At 41.2% G+C, this 23,238-nt stretch overlaps 1 protein-coding gene and 1 pseudogene across 3 annotated transcripts in view; both read right to left on the bottom strand.

Annotated features, from left to right (window-relative positions):
* Window positions 1–23,238, bottom strand: part of GIT1 (GIT ArfGAP 1) — a 155,161-nt gene that overhangs the window by 54,561 nt on the left and 77,362 nt on the right. For 2 of the 3 annotated variants that reach the window (XM_056559014.1, XM_056559016.1), the window contains exons 5-9: window positions 22,631–22,717; window positions 18,617–18,747; window positions 17,598–17,692; window positions 11,070–11,112; window positions 1,860–1,886 (exon numbers count right to left, since the gene is read on the bottom strand). In XM_056559014.1, coding sequence (XP_056414989.1) covers window positions 1,860–1,886; window positions 11,070–11,112; window positions 17,598–17,692; window positions 18,617–18,747; window positions 22,631–22,717 — 383 coding nt within the window. The remainder of the gene's footprint in view (window positions 1–1,859; window positions 1,887–11,069; window positions 11,113–17,597; window positions 17,693–18,616; window positions 18,748–22,630; window positions 22,718–23,238) is intronic. The other variant, XM_056559015.1, reaches the window with a different exon arrangement.
* On the bottom strand, window positions 3,977–4,133 carry LOC130359851 (U2 spliceosomal RNA; annotated as a pseudogene).

Raw genomic sequence — 23,238 nt, 5'->3', positions numbered from 1 at the left:
AGGACATATGGATGTCGCCAAGGTTCTCATTTTGCTGGACCCAGTGAAACAAAGCAATATTATGACATGTTTGTGGACTCAGGAGCTGATCGCCATGGTGGCTCTGTCTCTTAAATGTGTCACTCTCATGACACCTAAAGCTGCATCTACTTCAAAGATGCATAGACCTCTGTAACCAAACCTCTCTGATGTTGCATCCATATTGAACATTGTAGTGGAAGATGCAGCGACAGGTATCATATGACTGAAACTTGAAAGTGTTAGACTACTTTAACACTATAGATAAAGCCCCGTTACAAACTGATGCTAAGGCTCTTTTTTTGCCATCGGCCTAACAGGAGGCATAACGGGCACAGAGGATTCTATTCACTTGAATGGGATTCTCTAATGTCCGTTATTTGCGGCTGTTATTCCGCCAGAGATAGCAAGAGAAAAAGACGTCCCAAGCACAATTTTTTCTCCCGCTATCTTCCTTAAAGGACTCACTACTGACGAGCAGTAGCAGGAACTTTCTAAAGTGTGAAAGTAGCCTTACATGACTGATTTGGTGACTCCCAAAGCAGTGAATGATGAGAGCCATGCACACATGGCACTGATTCTGGAGAAAGGCACAGGACCCACACCTATGAGCAATTTACGGCATAACCTGTGGATACGTCACAAATGTCTACGGTGGTAATACCCTTCTAAGCTTGCAGACTTGCTGTGTATTTACCAGTCAAATAATACAAGAAAAATCTCTGGAGGTTCCAGGGCCAATAGATCATAAACAACCTTTAAGGGGTTGCCCCCTTGTGGGGAAAAACCCTTTCTAGAACCCCCCTAAAAATATTATGCTTTGATTCTGTATAAAAAGTATACCCTACACACAAAGGTTAAAATTCTCAGTGGTACTTGAGTAATTTATATGGGAGGATATATCAAACCTCCTCTCTATGGGTTCTCTGTTCAGCCTGGATTTCTATACTATCTCTGTGCGTTCATTCATATGCACTGTGACTACCAATGCTGAACCCCTCTTTGTTTTGCTACTGAGACAACTGGATTAAAACATAAAGCGGATAGCCTCCCCGACGTTTCACTGATGGATCAGCTTTGTCAAAGGCTAATGCTCTCCCAGACGCCGTTCACCCTCTTATATAGGTTGAGTCAGTGCATACGCAGGTGCAAGGAGAAGACTATCTTGGCTGCTTATTAAGTAATAATACAATGATACAAAATGTTTAAACATTGTTTCTCGCCTATTGATATTTCTCTTTATTTATACAGAAACATTAGATTTATTAGTGCACTTTACTCACAAGCGGAGACCAAGTCGAGACAGCCCGTGTTAGGATTCTTTCTGTAAAGCTGGATTTACAAATACCAGTTCTGGCTCAGGTAAGATTCACATCCTGATAATTTATATATCTGGAACAGCAGTTCCCTTTGTATGCGAAAAATCTGTGTCTACAATAATATTGTAGCTAAAAGGCTTCAGGTAAATGTCAGTATAGCAGGTTCTCTGAGTTTTACTAATCCAAGATACAGTAGTCTATGGGGTCTTACTGTACCCCATCTTCCATATGCTGCATTACAGAGGTACTCTTGTTAGAAGCTTAGCTTCTAGGTGAGGAGATCTCTAATGTGGGACTGTAATGGATGGATCTTGGTCAGGTCATATTAAAAAATAAGAGTAAACCCAGCCTTACAAGAAACATAGCAATGAATGCCTTGTGATACAAGCATAGGAATCAGTATAAACAGCAGACTGTGATAATGGTGGAAATGTTTGTTTAGTAATGTCTGGTTCACTCTGATGTCTGATAAGAGGAAAAAAATGACAGGCACAAGTCACACATGACTACGTTACACAGTACCTCTGTGGCACACCCCTGGGACGTGTTCTATATCCAATGCAGCACAAAGAAGAACAGGAGAGAGGCAAGAGGTTAGACAGCAAGTTATTGTTAAGACACGAAGATAGATACAAATCACTGCAATACACAGATGGAAAAGGACAGCTTGGAACAGTGCAAGGTTACAAATGGAAGAATGTGCCTTATATGGCGGCTTATATATGCAGATGAACAACGTAATGAACCCTGGTATTATGTTTTATACAAAAATTACATTTTTTTCCCCATAATAGGGATCTACAAATGATTCCAGTACTGATTAACCCACATAATGTAATCCACACACATAATGTACAATAAACTACTGCGGGCCTCATATATATATATATATATATATATATATATATATATATATATTAATGAAGACTTCCTTCTGTTAGTAATCTTTACTTGATCTTCATGTTTGACAAAAGAATATCATCATTTTTTCCTCTATCAGGCCATAAATTGTTTTATAATTTTAATACCAGGTTATAGCTGCAGTCCAAAGGAGTTCTATGCAATACCCTGGGCTTAAGTTGACGCTTAAATCAATAGCACTACAAAAAGGCTCAATGCGGCCTCTGCATGTGGTTCTTGTCACACAGGCTGGATATGATGTGGACTTCTATAGCAGATTTTCTTGCAGAAAATCCCCACTGTATTAAACTACCAAGAATTTTAACAAAAATAAAATAAATAAAGACACATGAAACGTGTGCAGAAATAAAATCACTCCAATATTTCTTTCCGGTGTGGTTTTTACATTTGTTGATGGCTGTGCAGCTCTGTTGGTAAAATATGCACCCAATAATAAATAGACCCCTAATGGTGGCACAATTTTGCTGATGAACTGCTGTTTACAACCATTAACAGTAAGATTGGAATTTGCTCTGAACATCAATTCTCTGCAGAACGTCATCTAAAGCTCCATGTGCATCAACAATGCAGCTGAAACTGTGGAAACATGCAAGATGGCCTAGTGTTCAAACGGATTACAGATGAACTGTTAAGAAGTATGGTGGGTAAGACCGCTGCTTTGATGCAAAACTGTGCACCACTTATTTTATTTATTTTTAATCAGAAATTTTTAAGTGACACAGAGAAGACAACGGAAAACAAAGGCAGGCAGATTATCTCCCTCCCCCCAACAATACTTCCATAGGGGTCCTCCGTAGATATACAGAAGGAAGACCTGGAGGTGCACCATTTATTAATCTGCTTAAGACTGTACTTAATTTGGAAACCATGCTATCTTGCATGTTGCCCTAGTTTGGTCTGCATTGCCTAACTTTTCAATACTTGTAAATTCCATTTTGGCCACAAGGAGGAGCTCAAGTATAGCCATCCTTCGTCAGAGATCAACAGCTCCAGGGAACACTGCAGATTGCATCAAGTCTGCTGTGACATTTTCCAATGTTAAAATGCAATTAGGTAGTTAGCTGGCACTACAGTATTTTAAAGCTTCTTTGAGACCCAGGAGAACCTAGAGAGCGACAATTCAGGTTCATGCAGACACAGTATATATGGCGTGGGTGTTGCTCAATAAGGCAGAGCACATAATTGATAAAATCAATAGTGAGAGAAACTGTTCATGGCACTCGCCCACATCACTCCCTCCCACTTGACGGATCCACACACCCTTACTGTATAATCCCGCCAAGGTATCTGCCTGCAGAGGCGTTAAGGGTCGGTACCCTGCCCATGCATGAGTACCCAGGGCTTTTGCAAGGAGGTGCGGAACCTGATGGCAACACACTCCTCCCCTAGACCACTAGGAGGGACACCCAGAAGGGCTACCGCATCCTAACAATCCTGTGGACACACAACACACAAAAAGTGACACAGTGACAAAAATAAATAAATAAGTGAATGTGTGCAGGTATACTGCCCGGACATCCACCCGGATATATAAAAAAAATTCTCTGATCCTAGCCAGAAGGCCAGGAATCAAGAGGTGAGTGCCACAAGGTGAAGAGTTCATGGTGCTAGTGCTTCAATTCAGTGAGCCAATACTCCCAGTGAGTTTCGGCACCTTGGAGTCACCACTCAGTACCTCGGCTCTAGACCCTCCCAGCCTCATGGCGAGACCCAGAGAGAACAGTTCACATCAAAGCAGCGGTCGAGCTGATTCCTCAGAACCAGCCCCGGAACGCCCTTGGTACACCAATTCCCCACCTGCGTTTCCTGTCCACTGGCAGAAACAGATAAGAACAGATACTACACTTGATCTTAGCCAAAAGGCCGAGAAGCGATAGGGAGTCTAAAGATTGTTTTAAATCTTTCCTTTCTGAGACAAAATTTCTCATTCAGTTAGCAAAACTCCATAGTGAGTGATACACCCAGGGAGAGTGACCTGACCAGGTGACATATTTTTCTTCCCAGAATTCCCAGTTGAGTGCTGAATGTCTTAAAATCTCCAAGCTCTGTAAGATGCTCTCCATGAGGAGAACAGAAATTCTCTAACTCTAGATGGTAAAATATAATTTTACAATGCTTCAAAACCCCTTTAATTGGGTAGGAAAAGAAGGAAGCATGTGTGGTGTAGATTCAACTGGTGATGTAATAGGCAAACACGGTTTTAAAGGGTACTCCAGAGGAAAAAAACTTCTGGTGGCAGAAAGTTATACAGTAAATTACTTTGGTTTTAAAATTTTAGGCCTTCCAGTACATATCAGCTGCTGTATGCTCCAGAGGAAGTTGTGTTGTTCTTTCCCATCTAACAACAGTGCTCTCTGCTGACACCTCTGTCAAAGTCAAGAACTGTCTAGAGCAGGAGAGGTTTGCTATGGGGATTTTCTCATGTTCTGGACAGCTGAGTAAGGCTGGGTTCACATCACATTTTCAGCCATATGGGACCGCATACGGCTGGGGGGAGCTAAAACCGGGTGCTCCCGTATCCCTGCCGTATGTAATTCATTTCAATGAGCCGACCAGAGTGAAACGCTGAGTCAGCATTTCACTCAGGTAGGCTCATTGAAATAAATTACATACGGGCGACATATGGCAGGGATATGGGAGCGCCCGGTTTTAGCTCCACCCAGCCGTATGCGGTCCCGTATGGCTGAAAATGTGATGTGAGCCCAGCCTAAGAAGGAGTCAAAAGTGCTGTTTTTCCTTACAAAGAGGTGCTACCAGTTACTTAATGGGAATGAGTCATCATTTTTTTTTTTTTTTTTTATAAATAAAATTATTCTATCAAGGTAAAGCCTTTCATTTATGTATTTAGTTTTAGGACAATGTAGTTTTTATATTATTTATTAATAAATTGTCTACTGGGGGCTGCCATTACTGTAGCCTCTTTGTGGTGTGTCACTTCACAACACCTACACAGATGCTTTATGGCAGACACAAAGCTGAGAGTGTCTCATAGAAAAGCATGGGCTGCTTACTACACATGTGCATAGCAAAGGCTAGGCGAAATGAAAGGGGGAGCCAGAGCCATTTTCTTGAAGGGAGACATCTAGTCTGTTCATTATCACTCTTCAGATACCAACAAAATGGTGATAGTGGAATTTAAAAAAAACTACAAAATCCCCTCTCCCCACTCCTTTTGCATACAGACAGGGGAGGAAGGTAGACGGGTGAGGTCTAATTTGCAGTAGCCAAACAAGTTGCTTGCTTTCACCAGATTCCTCATGTTAACTACCTCTGCTGGTCAACAGTGAGAGATATGACAAGTTATTATTTATTTTTTCATATTTTGTAACAAGTAAATTTTTAAAAACATATTTCCAAGAATCTTTAAAAAAAATTTGAAAAAATTATTTAACCTCTAAAAAAAATAAATCACATTTGATGACACATTCCCTTTAAGCTGTACAGGCTGTGTAACAGGATGAGGCTATGCAGGAAAACACTTAGGGGCAGAACTGCTAAAACATAACTGCAATCCCTTTATTCTCAGGATAACTGGGGATCCCATAGGTCTGACCCTCACCGATCATGAAGTAATGGCCTATCCAAGCGAAATTTAATCACTTTATGAGATATGACTATCCCTATAAAGATGGATTTCCAGAAAATATTGTCACATATAAATGTCTGTCTGTGTTGCAGGGTTCACATTTTGCTTTGCTGTACTGTGTGGATGCTTTTGTGTAACATCATGATATACACCCCAGTTGCCACGTGGTGAGTAGAATGAGATCAGCGGTCAAGTGGAAACAGGATACAGATATGACCGTAGCTTCCTGGTCACAATACACACACAGCACAGCCATCCTTCTATGTATACTACTGGGCTGTCAATAAGAATTACAATCTAAATGTTACAAATGAAAGATTAATATCTTTGTATCATTGTTGTGCCATTTAGACTACCCTTTCCATGATCCCCGTTAAGTCATGTTAGGCTATTAGAACAGGTTTACCACATTTATATGGATGTATTCATCTTGTGTCTCCCCAGCAAAACAGTCACTCATTGACACTGCCAACATTTCATGTGCAGAAAGTAGGTTCATAGATAGTGCTATTACTTCCATAGTAGAGCAGTATGTTCAATAAAAAGAATGCAGAAAAGCTGGCAGACTCTGAATTGTATTTTCTTTATCTTAAAGGGGTACTCCGGTGGAAAACTTTTTTTATTTATTTATTTATTTTTATTTTTTTTTAAATCAACTGGTGCCAGAAAGTTAAACAGTTTTGTAAATTACTTTGATTAAAAAATTGTAATCCTTCCAGTACTTATTAGCTGCTGAATACTACAGAGGAAATTATTTTTCTTTTTGGAACAGAGAGCTCTCTGCTGACCTCATGACCACAGTGCTCTCTGCTGATATCTCTGTCCATTTTAAGAACTGTCCAGAGTAGGAGAAAATCCCCATAGAAAACATATACTGCTCTGGACAGTTCCTAAAATGGGCAGAGATGTCAGCAGAGAGAACTGTGGTCATGATGTCAGCAGAGAGCTCTGTGTTCTGAAAAAAAAATTTCCTCTGAAGTATTCAGCAGCTAATACGTAAGTTAATAGAAATAATTTCCAAATCTGTTTAACTTTCTAGCACCAGTTGATTTAAAAAAAAAAAAAAAAAAAAAAAAGGAGTTTTCCACTGGAGTACCCCTTTAATAAGCTCAACCCACTGGCTTGATTTAAAGGAAAACTGTCAGCCTGTTCACCCACACTAAACTCAATAAACAGGGTTATAGGGCGGGTGAACAGGAGTCCGACAAGGGGTTACTGACTGAAATACGTCCTGTAGGTCCAGAGATATGTCCTCCAGAAAATTGTCTGCTATATTCTGTGAATTGGGCGATGGAGGCGGGGCCCCACTGGCTTAATTTACATATTCATGTTCTGTGGCTAAACTTCCTCCCGACACTCAGTCAGCACATACACACACAAAGAGCAGAGAGCTCATGTGACCAGCGACTCCACGTCACTAGGATGTGGAGTCACAGAACAGGAATATGTAAATTGAGCCGACAGGGCCCCGTCTCCAGCTAGCAATTCACAGAATATAGCAGAGGAGCTTCTGGGGGACATATCTGTCACCAAATAAATCTTTCAATATAGTGTTCCTTGTATAATTAGCAGACACTTTTGCTTTTAAAATGATCAACATAAATGTATAAAAAAAGGCCACTAGGTGGCTCTGTTCTGTTCCTTGCCACAATTAATACAGTGAGTTCGGTCTCCTCCCGGCCTGGCAAAAGACCAAACTCAGGAAGTGTTTCTCTGCACAGAGCTTGATTGACAGCTGCACAGAAAGTGAAAGCTCCACAGATTCTCACAGAAAGCCACACAGACTGAAGCATGCACAGAGCCTGAGGTCTTCTATTCTTCACAGCTCTGCAACCATGTGAGGGTGGAAGTGGTCTCCCAGCAGGCTTCAGTGATGTCATGTCTGCTGGGAAACGCCCACTTTCTCCTGCTGGGAAATTGCACTATTCGAACATGAAGAAAGGTATGATACACAGCTTTTTAAAGCTCTGAAAGGAGCTTACTGCATACTGTTACCCGCTTCATGCATGTGGATGTAACTGTAATTCCATTTTTGTGCGTTCCCTTCCCACAAGTGGTTGTACAGTTCTGTCGGGTGGATGATAGCTGTGATATAAAACTGACAGCCAGCTGCAATGGCCAGGATCAGAGTCAACTCCGATTTCGATCTGCAGTCAAATGTGACCACGACATTAAGATAGTTAGACAAAGGAAGAGGGCTTGCTCTGTCACCCATGAGTCTTCTGCAAACAGGATCACAGGGTGCTGATGGGTTGCCATGGCAGCCTGGACCAAACAAAAATCCTGCCATCAATATATATGCCAAGTAATAGTTTATAATGCTTCAGTATACAAAAGCATTTAGCAAATCGCACTGTGATGTAAGTCCCTTAGTGAGGATGTCCTCATTTACCTCACAAAAGTTAATCAATATTTTACGGAAGTGGGGTGGGGGGCGGTGAGATGAGAGTTTTCAGTGGCTGAAATCTTTAAAGGGGGTATTCCAATCTCCAAATTTTGCCTTTGCAGCCCTCTTCGCCTGGTATGCACCCGCCAGAGGTAGTTGGGAAGCCAAAAGCAGCCAAGGCCGGGGGAGTTTTGCAAATGATGTAGTCCCATAGGCTAGAGATGAGCAAAGTTACAGTGATTCGATTCGTCACGAACCTCGCAGCTCGGCGGTTGCTGACTTTAGCCTACATAAATGAGTTGAATACAGTTTTAGGAGAGTCTCCAGCCCACCGGAGCACCTGAAAGCTTAACTAATTTATGTAGGCTAAAGTCAGCAACTGCCGAGCAGAGAAGTTTGTGACGAATCAAATCACAGTAACTTCGCTCATCTCTACCATAGGGTAAGCTATTTTTGAGTTCTGAAAATAATGTAGCTTGTGGCGCTACAATGTTTGTGCAACTCACAGTAAAGTCAAAGGCAGTTATGCAAACTGCGCAACTTTCCAGCTTTGGCTGCTTTTGGCTTCCCGATCACCTTCGAGGGGTTGCAAACAGGATGAAGGGGGCTGAGAAGTCTAAATTAGGAGATGGGAATACTCCTTTAATGGCTAACTGAAATAGAGGATGACAAAAGGAGAACGTTTGACACCTGATATGTCCTCATCCTCACCCTTTTTATATGTATCCCAAATTAGTTCAATTAAAAATATGACTTGTTCACCAAAAAAAAGCTGGCATCAATAGAAAAATAAGTTATGGCTCTTGGAAAGTATGAAAAGCTGCCGGGCATCACCTGATGACTTGTAGTTCGGGCATCATGAAAGTGATAACAGGTTTCCTTTAAGGGTCTATTCACATGTACAGTATCATGCACATATTTGATGCTGCAGATTTAAAGCTGTGTTAAATCATTTAGTTTACATTGAGCATAAAATCAAATATGTGCAGGATACTGTACGTGTGAATAGACCTTAAGCATTCAGAGAATTTGTTTTTTTTTTGTTGCTTCTAGCTTAGGCTGTTATTACAGAATAATGTGATGGTTTTGATGTATGCATTTTTCTTACCTCTTCTTGTTTATGTGGCATGCATGGGATAGGCTCCATTTTGATTTACAAATGCACAGTGATGTGGGTTCTGTAATAAAGCCTACATTTCCCATGAGTCCTCTGGCTTTGGCTGGGGAGTCCAATTATTGCAGCTGGTCATCTCATAGGGATGCAAGTGCAAGAGATCACCCAGGGAAACAGACTCACATGTTTGTAGGTGTCAGTTCTGAAGATTTTTATTTTTTTTTACTTAAAAAAAGTGTTTTGTTTAGAGAAATATTGAGAAAGTGATTTGACCTTTAATCACAATTGAGGTGTTTTATAAAGATTTGAGGTCTTTAGGCTTTGCTCGCACGTTGAGTTTTTACTACATTTTCCACACATTATTTATGGCATTTTAGCTATTTTTGCAGCCATTTTCCAAAATTGTGGTAAAAATTTCAGTTTTTATTTACTCCATGGGGTCTGTATACTAAAGAGAAATCAAAAAAAGAAATGCATTTCCTCTGATGTCATGACCACAGTGCTCTCTGCTGACCAGAGCAGCATATGTTTGCTATGGGGATTTTCTCCTGCTCTGGACAGTTCCTAAAATGGACAGCAGAGGTCAGCAGAGAGTACTGTGGTCATGACATCAGAGGAAATGCATTTCTTCTTTGGATTTCTCTTTAGAATACAGCCCCTAAAAAGTACTGGAAAAATTAAGATTTTTTAATAGAAGTGATTTACTAATCTGTTTAACTTTCTGGCACCAGTTCATTAAAAAAAAAAAAAGTTTTACATGGGAGTACCCCTCTAAGAGTAACAAGACACATGGATGCAGCTGCGTTGGAATAAAAGAAATGGTGCTGTAGAACTATTAAAGGGGTTCTCCACCATAAGGTGATTTTAGTACGTACCTGGCAGACAGTAATGGACAAGCTTAGGAAGGATCTGTGCTTGTCTTGGGGCTAAATGGCTATGTTGTGAGATTACCATAACACTGTGGCTAGCTTTTTATGAACTGGTATTTCCTGTTTGACTTTTCTTTTTTGACTACAAATTCCACAATTCCATCTTCCTCCCTCCCACACATCAGCCACCCCACCCATTGAAACATAAATGAGCTGCATCCATTCAAAAGACCTGTGGTTTTCAATCAGGGTGCCTACAGCTGTTGCATTAGTTGCTGATTGATCTCTCTACCACCAAGCGATCCCTCCACCAATTGAAGCAGACAGGCTCCCTGTCATCAGCTGACTAGTGAGTCAGGTCTCGGCCACATTGCAAGCTGGGAAAAATCTGAGACAACAGTCATTTTGTATGCTGATAAAAATAAATATTGGAGTGAAAATCACATAAGAATTGTGAGAAAACCGTCACACACAGGTACAGACCCTATAGTATAAACTACACTAACTTTAGAGCCCCTGTACCATAGTCAAATAAAAAAAAAAATCCTGGAATACCCCTTTAATGCTGAGTGTGCATGATGTAGGCAAAAAACAAAACCTGGAGTGCTTCTTTAAAGCAGAAAAACATGTTCACCTATGGCAGCGTGAGGCTTAGTGGCTCTTCGAATGGATTCATTACATTTTGTAGGTTCACATTTCACAATGTGGATCCTATTTAATGAGGCCATAAGCTTACATGATGTGTTGGCAGGGGAAGCACAGGACACTATGGAACGGTGGAAAGTAATTACACTCCACAAAACACATACTGCAATTAAAGCTGCGGCATTAAATAAAGAGCAGAGGATTCAATTACCTATCGGCCATCTGAGGAATGATATAATGTCCGTTCTTATGATCTGAAACAGACAAATAAGACACACACTAGTTAGTGCATTGAGTAAGTTAACAACTTCATGTAGGAGAAGAAACATTTCAGCTACAGAACATTAAACAGATCGCTTGTACTCCTAAATGGATGATTATGTAAGAACCGGATACTACTAGTGTACATTGAACCATTGGTCCCAGGATTGTCTGCCCATCCTCTAGGACAGGGTTTCCCAACCAGGGTGCCTTCGGCTGTTGCAAAACTACAACTCCCAGCATGCTAGGACAGCCGAAGGCTGTCCTAGCATGCTGGGAGTTGTAGTTTTACAACAGCTGGAGGCACACTGGTTGGGAAACACTGCTCTAGGGAAGCATGTAGCTACATTATAGCTATTGCTGCATTTATATACATGACAGGCTCCAGACAACTAAACTTTGAGTACGTTTGCACAAGAAGGATATGCTGCATATTTTTGGCAGCAGGTAAATCCACAGCAGGTAACCTGCACCATATGGTTTGGATTTGGGGCAGATTTATTGAGGACTTGAAGCAGCAGATTTTTATTACTGAAACTGAACGAACAGCTAAAACCCACACACATCTCATAGCTGTCAGACAAATGTTAGTTTGGCATAGAGTTCTCCCAATTCTTCAATACACGAGTGTTCACATGTTCTAAATGGAGAAAGGATGGGTAAGCTGTTCTCAGACTCCTTGGTGTTATAAGCTTCGAGCAGAGAACAAAAGGATTGGGCATTTAAAGTCCAAAATGTCTGATCCTTGTGTCCCTGACATCATCTGTCAGGAGAACGCAGAGGCGACCCTGTACATTTTAGGCTGCTTTCACACTAGAAAATTAATCCGTTTTAAAGATCCGTTTGATGTTCCGTTGAGAAAACCCTGAAAATCGTCCGTAAAAAAAAAATCACATACGGCAGTTAGAAAATCCCATTATAGTCTATGGGATTTTTACATTATCCGTTTTAACTAGTTATAAACCGTAATTAATAACGGACATTATTTTGTGATGGGAGAATGAACGGAAGAAATAGTGCATGCAGCCTTACAAGGTCCACTGTTCCTGCCAAGGTCATTGGGCCCGGGCATCTATTCCTAACAAATTTATCAAAACCTGTGCAGAAGCAACCAATCAGATCGCTTCTTTCTTTTATAGAGAAGCCTATAAAAAATGAAAGCAGCAATCTGATTGGTTGCTATGGGCAACTGCACCGCTCTTCCTTTACACAGGTTTTGATAAATCTCCCCCATGTTCTTTATAAGAACTGTCTGCTTTAACATGGTCCCCTCAGATAAGCTGGATACAAAGTGTCCTACTGCCGGGACGTGCGTGCGTGCGTGCGTGTATTTTCCAGCATCACATCCAAACTGCTAAAGATATTAACATGAAACTTGGCACACACGTTACTTATAGGTCAACAACAAACATAGGATAGGTGATTTAACCCTTACTCACCCCCATTTGCCAGGGGCGGGGTTTATGTTTAAAGTCCGATACAAGTCTATGGGAAATATATGTTACTGCATAACTTCCAAACAGCTGGAGATATTTCGATAATACTTGGTCACATGTTACTTATAGGTCCACTTAAAAAATATGATAGTTAATTTAACCCTTAACTACCCCCATTTGTGAGGGTCGGGGTTTTTGTTTTAAGTCCCATGCAAATCAATGGGAAATGTATGTTCCCAACTAATTACCTAACCCCAAGGCCGTAGCCTGGGGTGCAAAACACCTCTAAATAGTACCCCCTAAAACATAACTTTTATTACATATCCAATTAAAATAAAATTAATGTAAACCCAGTGAGATAAATATTAAAAATGAGATGTCAGGTAGGTTAGTGCTTGTGAGATCTGAGCATCATTGCTCCACTGTCAAGGGTTCTGCAGTAGCCCTGTACGCCTACTCTGACACCAACTAAAAACACTAGATTGCCACCTCTACGGCGTTTTCAAGAGGCAAACTGTGGCACAGTTTGCCTCTTGAAAACGCTGTGGAGACGGCGAAACATGTAGAGGCGGCAATCTAGTGTTTTTAGTTGGTGTCAGAGTAGGCGTACAGGGCTACTGCAGAACCCTTGACAGTGGAGCAATGATGCTCAGATCTCACAAGCACTAACCTACCTGACATCTCATTTTTAATATTTATCTCACTGGGTTTACATTAATTTTATTTTAATTGGATATATAATAAAAGTTATGTTTTAGGGGGGTACTATTTAGAGGTGTTTTGCACCCCAGGCTACGGCCTTGGGGTTAGGTAATTAGTTGTGTTCCTTGGCCTCTATAGTCCCCTTTTGGTCTAACTTTAGTTTTTTTAAATGTATGTTCCCACATAACTACCGTACAGCTGGAGATATTTCAATACCTGGTACACATATTACGGGTCAGGAGGTTGGGATAAGAGGTCGGGATAAGAGGTCGGGATAAGAGGTCGGGATAAGAGGTCGGGATAAGAGGTCGGGATAAGAGGTCGGGATAAGAGGTCGGGATAAGAGGTCGGGATAAGAGGTCGGGATAAGAGGTCGGGATAAGAGGTCGGGATAAGAGGTCGGGATAAGAGGTCGGGATAAGAGGTCGGGATAAGAGGTCGGGATAAGAGGTCGGGATAAGAGGTCGGGATAAGAGGTCGGGATAAGAGGTCGGGATAAGAGGTCGGGATAAGAGGTCGGGATAAGAGGTCGGGATAAGAGGTCGGGATAAGAGGTCGGGATAAGAGGTCGGGATAAGAGGTCGGGATAAGAGGTCGGGATAAGAGGTCGGGATAAGAGGTCGGGATAAGAGGTCGGGATAAGAGGTCGGGATAAGAGGTCGGGATAAGAGGTCGGGATAAGAGGTCGGGATAAGAGGTCGGGATAAGAGGTCGGGATAAGAGGTCGGGATAAGAGGTCGGGATAAGAGGTCGGGATAAGAGGTCGGGATAAGAGGTCGGGATAAGAGGTCGGGATAAGAGGTCGGGATAAGAGGTCGGGATAAGAGGTCGGGATAAGAGGTCGGGATAAGAGGTCGGGATAAGAGGTCGGGATAAGAGGTCGGGATAAGAGGTCGGGATAAGAGGTCGGGATAAGAGGTCGGGATAAGAGGTCGGGATAAGAGGTCGGGATAAGAGGTCGGGATAAGAGGTCGGGATAAGAGGTCGGGATAAGAGGTCGGGATAAGAGGTCGGGATAAGAGGTCGGGATAAGAGGTCGGGATAAGAGGTCGGGATAAGAGGTCGGGATAAGAGGTCGGGATAAGAGGTCGGGATAAGAGGTCGGGATAAGAGGTCGGGATAAGAGGTCGGGATAAGAGGTCGGGATAAGAGGTCGGGATAAGAGGTCGGGATAAGAGGTCGGGATAAGAGGTCGGGATAAGAGGTCGGGATAAGAGGTCGGGATAAGAGGTCGGGATAAGAGGTCGGGATAAGAGGTCGGGATAAGAGGTCGGGATAAGAGGTCGGGATAAGAGGTCGGGATAAGAGGTCGGGATAAGAGGTCGGGATAAGAGGTCGGGATAAGAGGTCGGGATAAGAGGTCGGGATAAGAGGTCGGGATAAGAGGTCGGGATAAGAGGTCGGGATAAGAGGTCGGGATAAGAGGTCGGGATAAGAGGTCGGGATAAGAGGTCGGGATAAGAGGTCGGGATAAGAGGTCGGGATAAGAGGTCGGGATAAGAGGTCGGGATAAGAGGTCGGGATAAGAGGTCGGGATAAGAGGTCGGGATAAGAGGTCGGGATAAGAGGTCGGGATAAGAGGTCGGGATAAGAGGTCGGGATAAGAGGTCGGGATAAGAGGTACTTAGGTACTAGCCGGGTACTCAGCTAGTATCTGATAAAAGAAGGGTACTGAACAAGGGGGTGCAAGAAGCATGTATAGGGCAAAAGGGTACTCCACTGAAAAATATTTTTTTCAACTGGTGCCAGAAAGTTAAAAAGATTTGTAAATTATTTCTATTAAAAAATCTTAATCCTTCCAGTACTTATCAGCTGCTGATCCACAGGAAGTTCTTTTTCTGAATTTCCTTTCTGCCTGACCACAGTGCTCTCTGCTGACACCTCTGTCCATTTTAGGAACTGTCCAGAATAGGAGCAAATCCCCATAGAAAACCTATCCTACTCTGGACAGTTCCTAAAATGGAAAGAGGTGTCAGCAGAGAGCACTGTGGTCAGACAAAGGAAATTAAAAAAGAAAATAACTTCCTATGGATCATACAGCAGCTGATAAGTACTGGAAGGATTAAGATTTTTTTTAATAGAAGTAATTTACTAATATGTTTAACTTTCTGGCACCAGTTGATAAAAATAAATAAATACACACACATATATGTACGGTATATTATATATATATATATATATATATATATATATATATATATATATATATATAGATGAAAGGGGAGACAGCACCGATCAAATCAGCTTGTGCAGGTGATCATCCGGGAGTGCCAACCCGGAGAGGCATACAGGAATTCAGAGAAGATACAGCACCAAATAGCTGAGGACTCAGGCTAGTAGATGGAGCAAGATTTTATTTGCCATCCATGTGCAACGTTTCGGCAATAAACTGCCTTGAAAAATGCTTGAAAAAGGCAGTTTATTGCCGAAACGTTGCACATGGATGGCAAATAAAATCTTGCTCCATCTACTAGCCTGAGTCCTCAGCTATTTGGTGCTGTATCTTCTCTGAATTCCTATATATATATATATATATATATATATATATATATATATATATATATAAATTTCCAGTGGAGTACCCCTTTAATATATTCTCTGATTTTACTGTACTGTCAATTTAAATCTGGTGGCTAAAATGTGAATTATTCTGTTGTAGGCTGTAAGGAAGCCGAACAGTAGAGTAGAATATGTTTTTCCATCAGAACTGAGGTGTTGGTAAAGGCACATATGTTCAGTTTTGCATCCGACAGCTGTTTATTCCCAAGCAGAAAATGTTATCTCCAATTATACAGCTAAATATCACATTTCCCCAGAACGTATTACTATGTCTCTATAAACAGACAATAAGCCTCTGAGGCAGCGCTGTTTTCAGATGATGAATGATGCTCATTGTAACAAATGAGAAAAAAAAAAAGAGAAAAAACTAAAAACATAAATCCGCCGCAAGAAACAAAATCCTAAATGAGATAAAGCTCACACATTGTCTGTATTTTCCAACTGAAGCTTTAATAGAATTCTGTATTTATTGATATACTTCTAATAACAACTTCATGTTATAAATATTAGTGGCTGCTTAGCTTTGCACCTTAACTCTCCCCCTCTCTTCTCAGTTTAAAGCGGTTTCATGGTGCTATAAAATGATCAGGTAATAGATGAATAACTTGCTATTATCCATCTTCTTAAAGTGCTCCCATTGGCGAAATCGGACAGTCATGTGTTACTGGACCTTCGCCAGCACTTTCTGATTTGGTGATGCATTGACATAGTCCCACGTGACGAAAACATGTTGGCACATCATCACATGACCACTAAATGCTGTTTTCGTGCTGCAGGGGTTGGTCAAGCCCTTTGTGACATCACTGCCACACCCTCTCAATGCAAGTCTATGGGATGGGGGGTGACTGGGGGGTCACGCCCCCTCAATGCAAGTCAATGACGTCACAAGGGGCGTGTTCGACCCCCCACAGCGCGATAACAGCGTTTGGAACATTTACTTCAGAATGCTGGCCAGTGGAGTACCCCTTTAAGTAGGTGTTGAAACTGCCAAATCTTGCCTCATAGCTGAAGAGCAGGTCTGATGTTTTAGGGTGCAGTGAATAGACGATGTTGCCATAAGTAATAGTGTAAGCATTGTTTTTTATAATTTGTTTTCTTTTTTCAGTTTATTTTATTTTTATTTTTTGGGTGATGGGTATCTAAAGAAAACCCGTTTAAAGATCAGTTACACCTGGAAAATCAACCCAGCTCAATATAAGGACAGTGCACGTTGGATTTACAGAGAGAGGGTCCACGTTTTTGCAATACAGTTCCCATATCAGGTTTTTGGATGAAAAACTGATTCCTCAAAACCTGACTAAACTGTATCAAAACGTGTGTACAAATGTTTAACCCGTATACGGTTTGAAAAATGATGTCCGGTTGCATCCGTTTATTAAGAAAAAAAAACATATACATTTTTAACTTTTCACTCTATTATGAATAAAGTTTCACTTGTTTGATTGAAATTCCAAGAAAAAAACTGCAAAGTCAAAAACCGTATGGTAAAAACCGGATATAACTGTACGCAAATATGGTTCCCCAAAAAAATGTATCCGGTTGGCATACGGTTTTTCACCCACACCAAAAACCGTGGTAGGCTGCGGTTTTATGTACGGGAAAAAAACGGACAAGACGCAAAACTAATGTAACTGGATGCATCTTTTGGCATACAGTTTTCAATGGAGAGTCAATACATACGGTTTTCAATACGGTTCCATACTGTTTTCAAATTGAAAATGTATACAGGAACTGTATTACAAAAACGTGGTGTGAACTCACCCTTACAGTGATAAACTCACCTGGCTTTCGGCCACAGAGGTAGAAGGCTAGTCTGTCCGTAAGCTCATACTGACACTCCACCAGTCTGTCTGCAAGATCGTGGTTACCCGCCTGCCTATAAGATAGGACATTTCTGCTCAGAAACACAGAAAACCTACATGTGGTCTTCAAATTTTACAACAAAAGCAATAGGAAAGTCAAAGCTCGGCATACACTTACCATAGACAAATTTACTGGGTTGTCCCTAAGAGGGATAGAGGCTATATGCAACCGCCATCATGACATCACTAAATATCCCTAGAAATGATCCCATCACTTTTAAGGTTATAAAAGTACAGCAATGAAGCATTAGACTTGTATACAGGGTGGTTACTGGTGTGACACAAAAATATTTTATAGTCCATTCGTTTCAGATTGTATCTAGCATATGAAGTTTGCAGTGTTAGCCTTATACCATAATAACTATTTAATCTATGAATACTGACATACAGTGGGGCCAAGAAGTATTTAGTCAGCCACCAATTGTGCAAGTTCTCCCACTTAAAAAGATGAGAGGCCTGAAATTTTCATCATAGGTATACCTCAACTATGAGAGACATAATGAGAAAACAAATCCATAAAATCACATTGTCTGATTTTTAAAGAATTTATTTGCTAATTATGGTGGAAAATAAGTATTTGGTCAATAACAAAAGTTCATCTCAATACTTTGTTATATGCTCTTTGTGGCAAACGTTTTCTGTAAGTCTTTACAAGATTTTCACACACTGTTGCTGGTATTTTGGCCCATTCCTCCATGCAAATCTCCTCTGGAGCAGTGATTTTTTTTGGGGGGGCTGTTGCTGGGCAACACGGACTTTCACGGTTTTCTATGGGGTTGAGATCTGGAGACTGGCTAGGCCACTCCAGGACCTTGAAATGGTGCACAATTGGTGGCTGACCAAATACTTTTTTTGCCCCACTGTAGTTATCTGGTTTCCTGCTCTAAGACAATATGTAGGTGAAGATGAAAAAATCCACGTTGTCATTGATTACATACCTGGCATAATCAATTGGCGTTCTTCCATTCACATCAGGAGCCCCCGGGTCAGCTCCATACACTACCAAAAGCTCAGCCTGAAGGACTTGTCCAGCTTTAGCTGCTACATGTAAAGGAGTGCTCCCTTTCTCCTGCAGCAACAAAAAGCAATCAGAACTATTGGTACATATACACACCTCAACATTGAAATTGTGACACCAAGAAGGAAAAGTCATGGGATTATGGTGTAGAATAATGTACAGTACCTGGACCCCTATAGTCTTCATTCTAGGCACACTAACAGCTCAGCATTACATTGATTTGGTTGTGAAACCAGCAGTATGGCTATTTCTGCTTAGGCTATGTTCACACAATGGAATTTCCATGATTAATTCTGCTGAAGAATTCCGCACAGACATTCCGCTGCAATTGATGTCAACAGGATTCTGCCTCACTATGCACATTGCGAAAATCCTAATAACAGAGTCCGCAGAAAGAATAGACATGTCTATTCTTTCTGCGGAGTCCGCATGGAAATGCACTGCAGTCTATGCTTTTCCGAGCGGTCCTATGTTGACAAAATGGAATGAAACATTGGAAAACTTCCATGTGGACATTCTACAGAGAGCAGAGCGTCGGCAGAACATGCCAGCGCTCTGCTATCGGTAGAATGCCCACATGGAAGTTTTCTAATTCTTCACTCCATCTCGTCAACATAGCTGAAGTGTCCCAAGAGTCGATTGGCAACACAAAAACACCAGGCAGCATGTTGCTTATACTACAGTGAGAAGCCTGCATGGCCTAAATGTGCAACCATGGCCTGCAGCACTTCCGACTTGTCTTCCATTAAGCACATCTGGAACATCATTGGGCTACAACTGGGCAGGAAGGTGCCAGCAATAGATCTTGATGATTTATGTGCCCTAGTGCATTCAGTGTGGAAGAACATTCCTCAGGAAACCTCACTGATGGCATGCTAAAGGATGCAAGTGTGTGTATTTCTGTACATTGAGCTCAAACTCAATATACATAATACTTTGTTTCCACTGTTTCATCACTTGCATAGCATTAAGGCCTCATTCACATTCCTGTTGTGCTCTTTTGTGAGGAGCTTAGTTTCTGAGTCTGTCTAAATTAACGGACTTTAATGGGAAAAAATATGGCAGGTAGTATTTTATTCTCTACTAAAGCAACTGACACCTAATGGAAACCAGACAGACTACATTCAAAGTCAATAGGACCTGGTGGTGTCAGTTGTGCTCGGACCTGTTCAGGGTCTGTTTGGGATAAAAAATAAAAACCGCTGATGTGAACTTAGCCCTACATGTCTATCAATCTCGTCATTTCCGTGATTCAATTACTTTTCCTTCTTGGTGTTGTCCTTTTTAAAATTGAATAGTGTATAATGAGAATCCATACACAACTTATATTCTTCTTTCTGTGACTTTGCTTGCTTTCTATGATGTATTTTAGTCTACAGTCATGGCCGTAAATGTTGGCACCCCTAAAATATTTCAAGAAAATGAAGTATTTCTCACAGAAAAGGATTGCAGTAACACATGTTTTTCTATACACATGTTTATTCCCTTTGGCCCAGATTTATCAAAGTGTGTGAGAGAGAAAGTGGAGAGATTTTCCCACAGCAAACAATCACAGTTCAGCTTTCACTTTACCAGAACTCGTTACCTGAGCTGTGATTGGTTGTTATGGAAAAATCTCTCCACTCTTTCTCTCACACAGTTTGATAAATCTGGGCCTTTGTGTGTATTGGAACCAAAACAAAAAAGGGGGAAAAAAAGCAAATTGGATATAAATGTCACACCAAACTCCAAAAATGGGCTGGGCAAAATTATGGGCACCCTTAACTTAACATTTGGTTGCACACCCTTTGGAAAAAAATAACAAATCAGTCGCTTCCTATAACCATCAATAAGCTTCTTACACCTCTCAGCCGGAATGTTGGACCACTCTTCCTTTGTAAACTGCTCCAGGTCTCTCTTATTGGAAGGGCGCCTTTTCCCAACAGCAGTTTTGAAATCTCTCCACAGGTGTTCAATGGGATTTAGATCTGGACTCATTGCTGGCCACTTCAGAACTCTCCAGGGCTTTGTTGCCATCCATTTCTGGGTGCTATTTGACGTATGTTTGGGGTCATTGTCCTGCTGGAAGACCCAAGATCTCGGACACAAATCTAGCTTTCTGACACTGGGCTGTACAGTGCGACCCAAAATCCATTGGTAATCCTCAGATTTCATGATGCTTTGCACACATTCAAGGCACCCAGTGCCAGAGGCAGCAAAACAACCCCAAAACATCCTTGAACCTCCACCATATTTCACTGTAGGTACTGTGCTCTTTTCTTTGTAGGCCTCATTCCATTTTTGTTAAAACAGTAGAATGATGTGCTTTACGAAAAAGCTCTAACTTGGTCTCATCTGTCTACAAGACGTTTTCCCAGAAGGATTTTGGCTTACTCAAGTTCATTTTGGCAAAATGTAGTCTTGCTTTTTTATGTCTGTGTGTCAGCAGTGGGGTCCTCCTGGGTCTCCTGCCATAGCGTTTCATTTCATTTAAATGTCGACAGTTCGTGCTGACACTGATGCTCACTGAGCCTGCAGGACAGCTTGTATATCTTTGGAACTTGTTTGGGGCTGCTTACCCACCATCCGGACTATCCTGCATTGACACCATTCATCAATTTTTCTCTTCCATCCACACCCAGGGAGATTAGCTACAGTCCCATGGGTTGCATACTTCTTGATAATGTTGTGCACTGTGGACAAAGGCAAATCTAGATCTCTGGAGAAGGACTTGTAACCTTGAGATTGTTGATATTTTTCCACAATTTTGGTTTTCAAATCCTCAGACAGTTCTCTTCTCTTTCTGTTGTTCATGCTTAGTGTGGCAGACACACAATGCAAAGACTAAGTGAACCTCTCTCCTTTTTATCTGCTTTCAGGTGTGATTTTTATATTGCCCAAACCTGTTACTTTAAAGGAGCATCACATGTTTGAAACAATCTTATTCATCCACAATTTTGAAAGGGTGCTAATAATTTTGTCGAGACCATTTTGGGAGTTTGGTGTGACATTATGTCCAATTTGCTTTTTTTCTCCCTTTTTTGGTTTAGTTCCAATACACATGAAGAGAATAAACATGTGTATAGCAAAACATGTGTTACTGCAATCCTTTTCTGTGAGAAATACTTCATTTTCTTGATAAATTTAAGGGGTGCCAACATTTACGGCCATGACAATATTAACACAACATGGCAGTGTGTTTTGCTCTGAAGGACCCAGCAAGTCAGTGCAATACACAATGACCTATTAAAAAAAGATCTGTCTGTGATATGGTCTAATGTGCTGGGTCCTCTCGAGTAAAATACACTGCCATGTTTTGTCAATTACAATGGACCATAGATCCCCGTGGTCCTGCTTCAGGACACTCAAACACTTCAACAGACTTTCTACAAATCTTTACACCACTTGTGCCTCTTAACAAGCGGAGCCGAGAGGTGCCAATCAGAAACAAAACGGGCACGGTGCACAGCTGAGTGTTTCTCTCCAAATCAAAAAAGAGATTGCGTGGGTCTCGGCACCTAGACCCCAGTTATCATAAGTTATACAGGTGACTCAGGAGCCATTGCCATCATATACCTTTTGATAATGGCAAAACATGTCGAGAAGAGCATGACAGTTAACATTTTAATCCCCATACTGTGACACTAGGATACATGTGTCAGGGTTATTAACCCATTTAGCATCCAGTTTCTGGTCTACTGAGTAAATCACAGTTTTAGTTTTAATATTTATATATTTTTTTTTTTAACATGCCAAATTAAAAGTTTTGTTTTCGGGGATGAATACTTGGGGTTTGTGGCTCCAGGCTTCGGCCCTGGAGTAATTGGTTAGTGTACTCACGAGATACGGCACAGATGAATATGAACTTAGAAGGAGAAATCTCACTATACAAAGACGAACATATGGAAATAACAGGAAGATTACACAGTAATATGATATCAACAGGAGTGATTACCGGGTGGAAGAAATTGGCTTGAGCACCAAGAGACAGCAGACGTAAGCATGTTTCCAGGTTCCCAGTCCTCACACTGGAATGAAGTTGCTAGAATCAGCAAATAAAACAAAACACAAGAGATCAGATAAGATCAGGGGCAGCCCAGTTACACAATTCTTTGCTCCAGGGAATCCTCTTCACCTGGCTTACATCATCACATTGATCATATGACCTTGTCTACTAGGCTAGCTAAAACGCAGAACAATAATATCACATGCTTTTTATCTTATTACACACAGCGACTCCTTTCACAATGAGAAAAACTTAAAAAAAAAAAAAAGTTACATAGCTGAAGAACAAACAAAATCCAGCTTCTGTCTGCTGCGACTCGGACAACACCCGTAGCAACACACAAAGGATAGAAATGTTCAGTGCAGAAAGTGCCATTCCAAAACATTATTGTATCAAAACAGACATCAGGAACAAAATAGTTTCATATGATGCGTTTCAGGTGTTAAGCGAACCCTTAATTGTACAATGTACAATGCTTGAAACGCAGGCAAAAGGCAAAACCCGTAGCAATATACAAATGATAGAGATGTCAAGCGCAGAAAGTGTGTATTAAAACA

Source organism: Hyla sarda, chromosome 2, assembly GCF_029499605.1.
Source record: "Hyla sarda isolate aHylSar1 chromosome 2, aHylSar1.hap1, whole genome shotgun sequence".
In the NCBI taxonomy this organism is placed as follows: Eukaryota; Metazoa; Chordata; class Amphibia; order Anura; family Hylidae; genus Hyla; species Hyla sarda.
The sequence above is the reverse complement of the archived record's forward strand: the minus strand, read 5'-3'. Positions and strand labels throughout refer to the sequence as shown.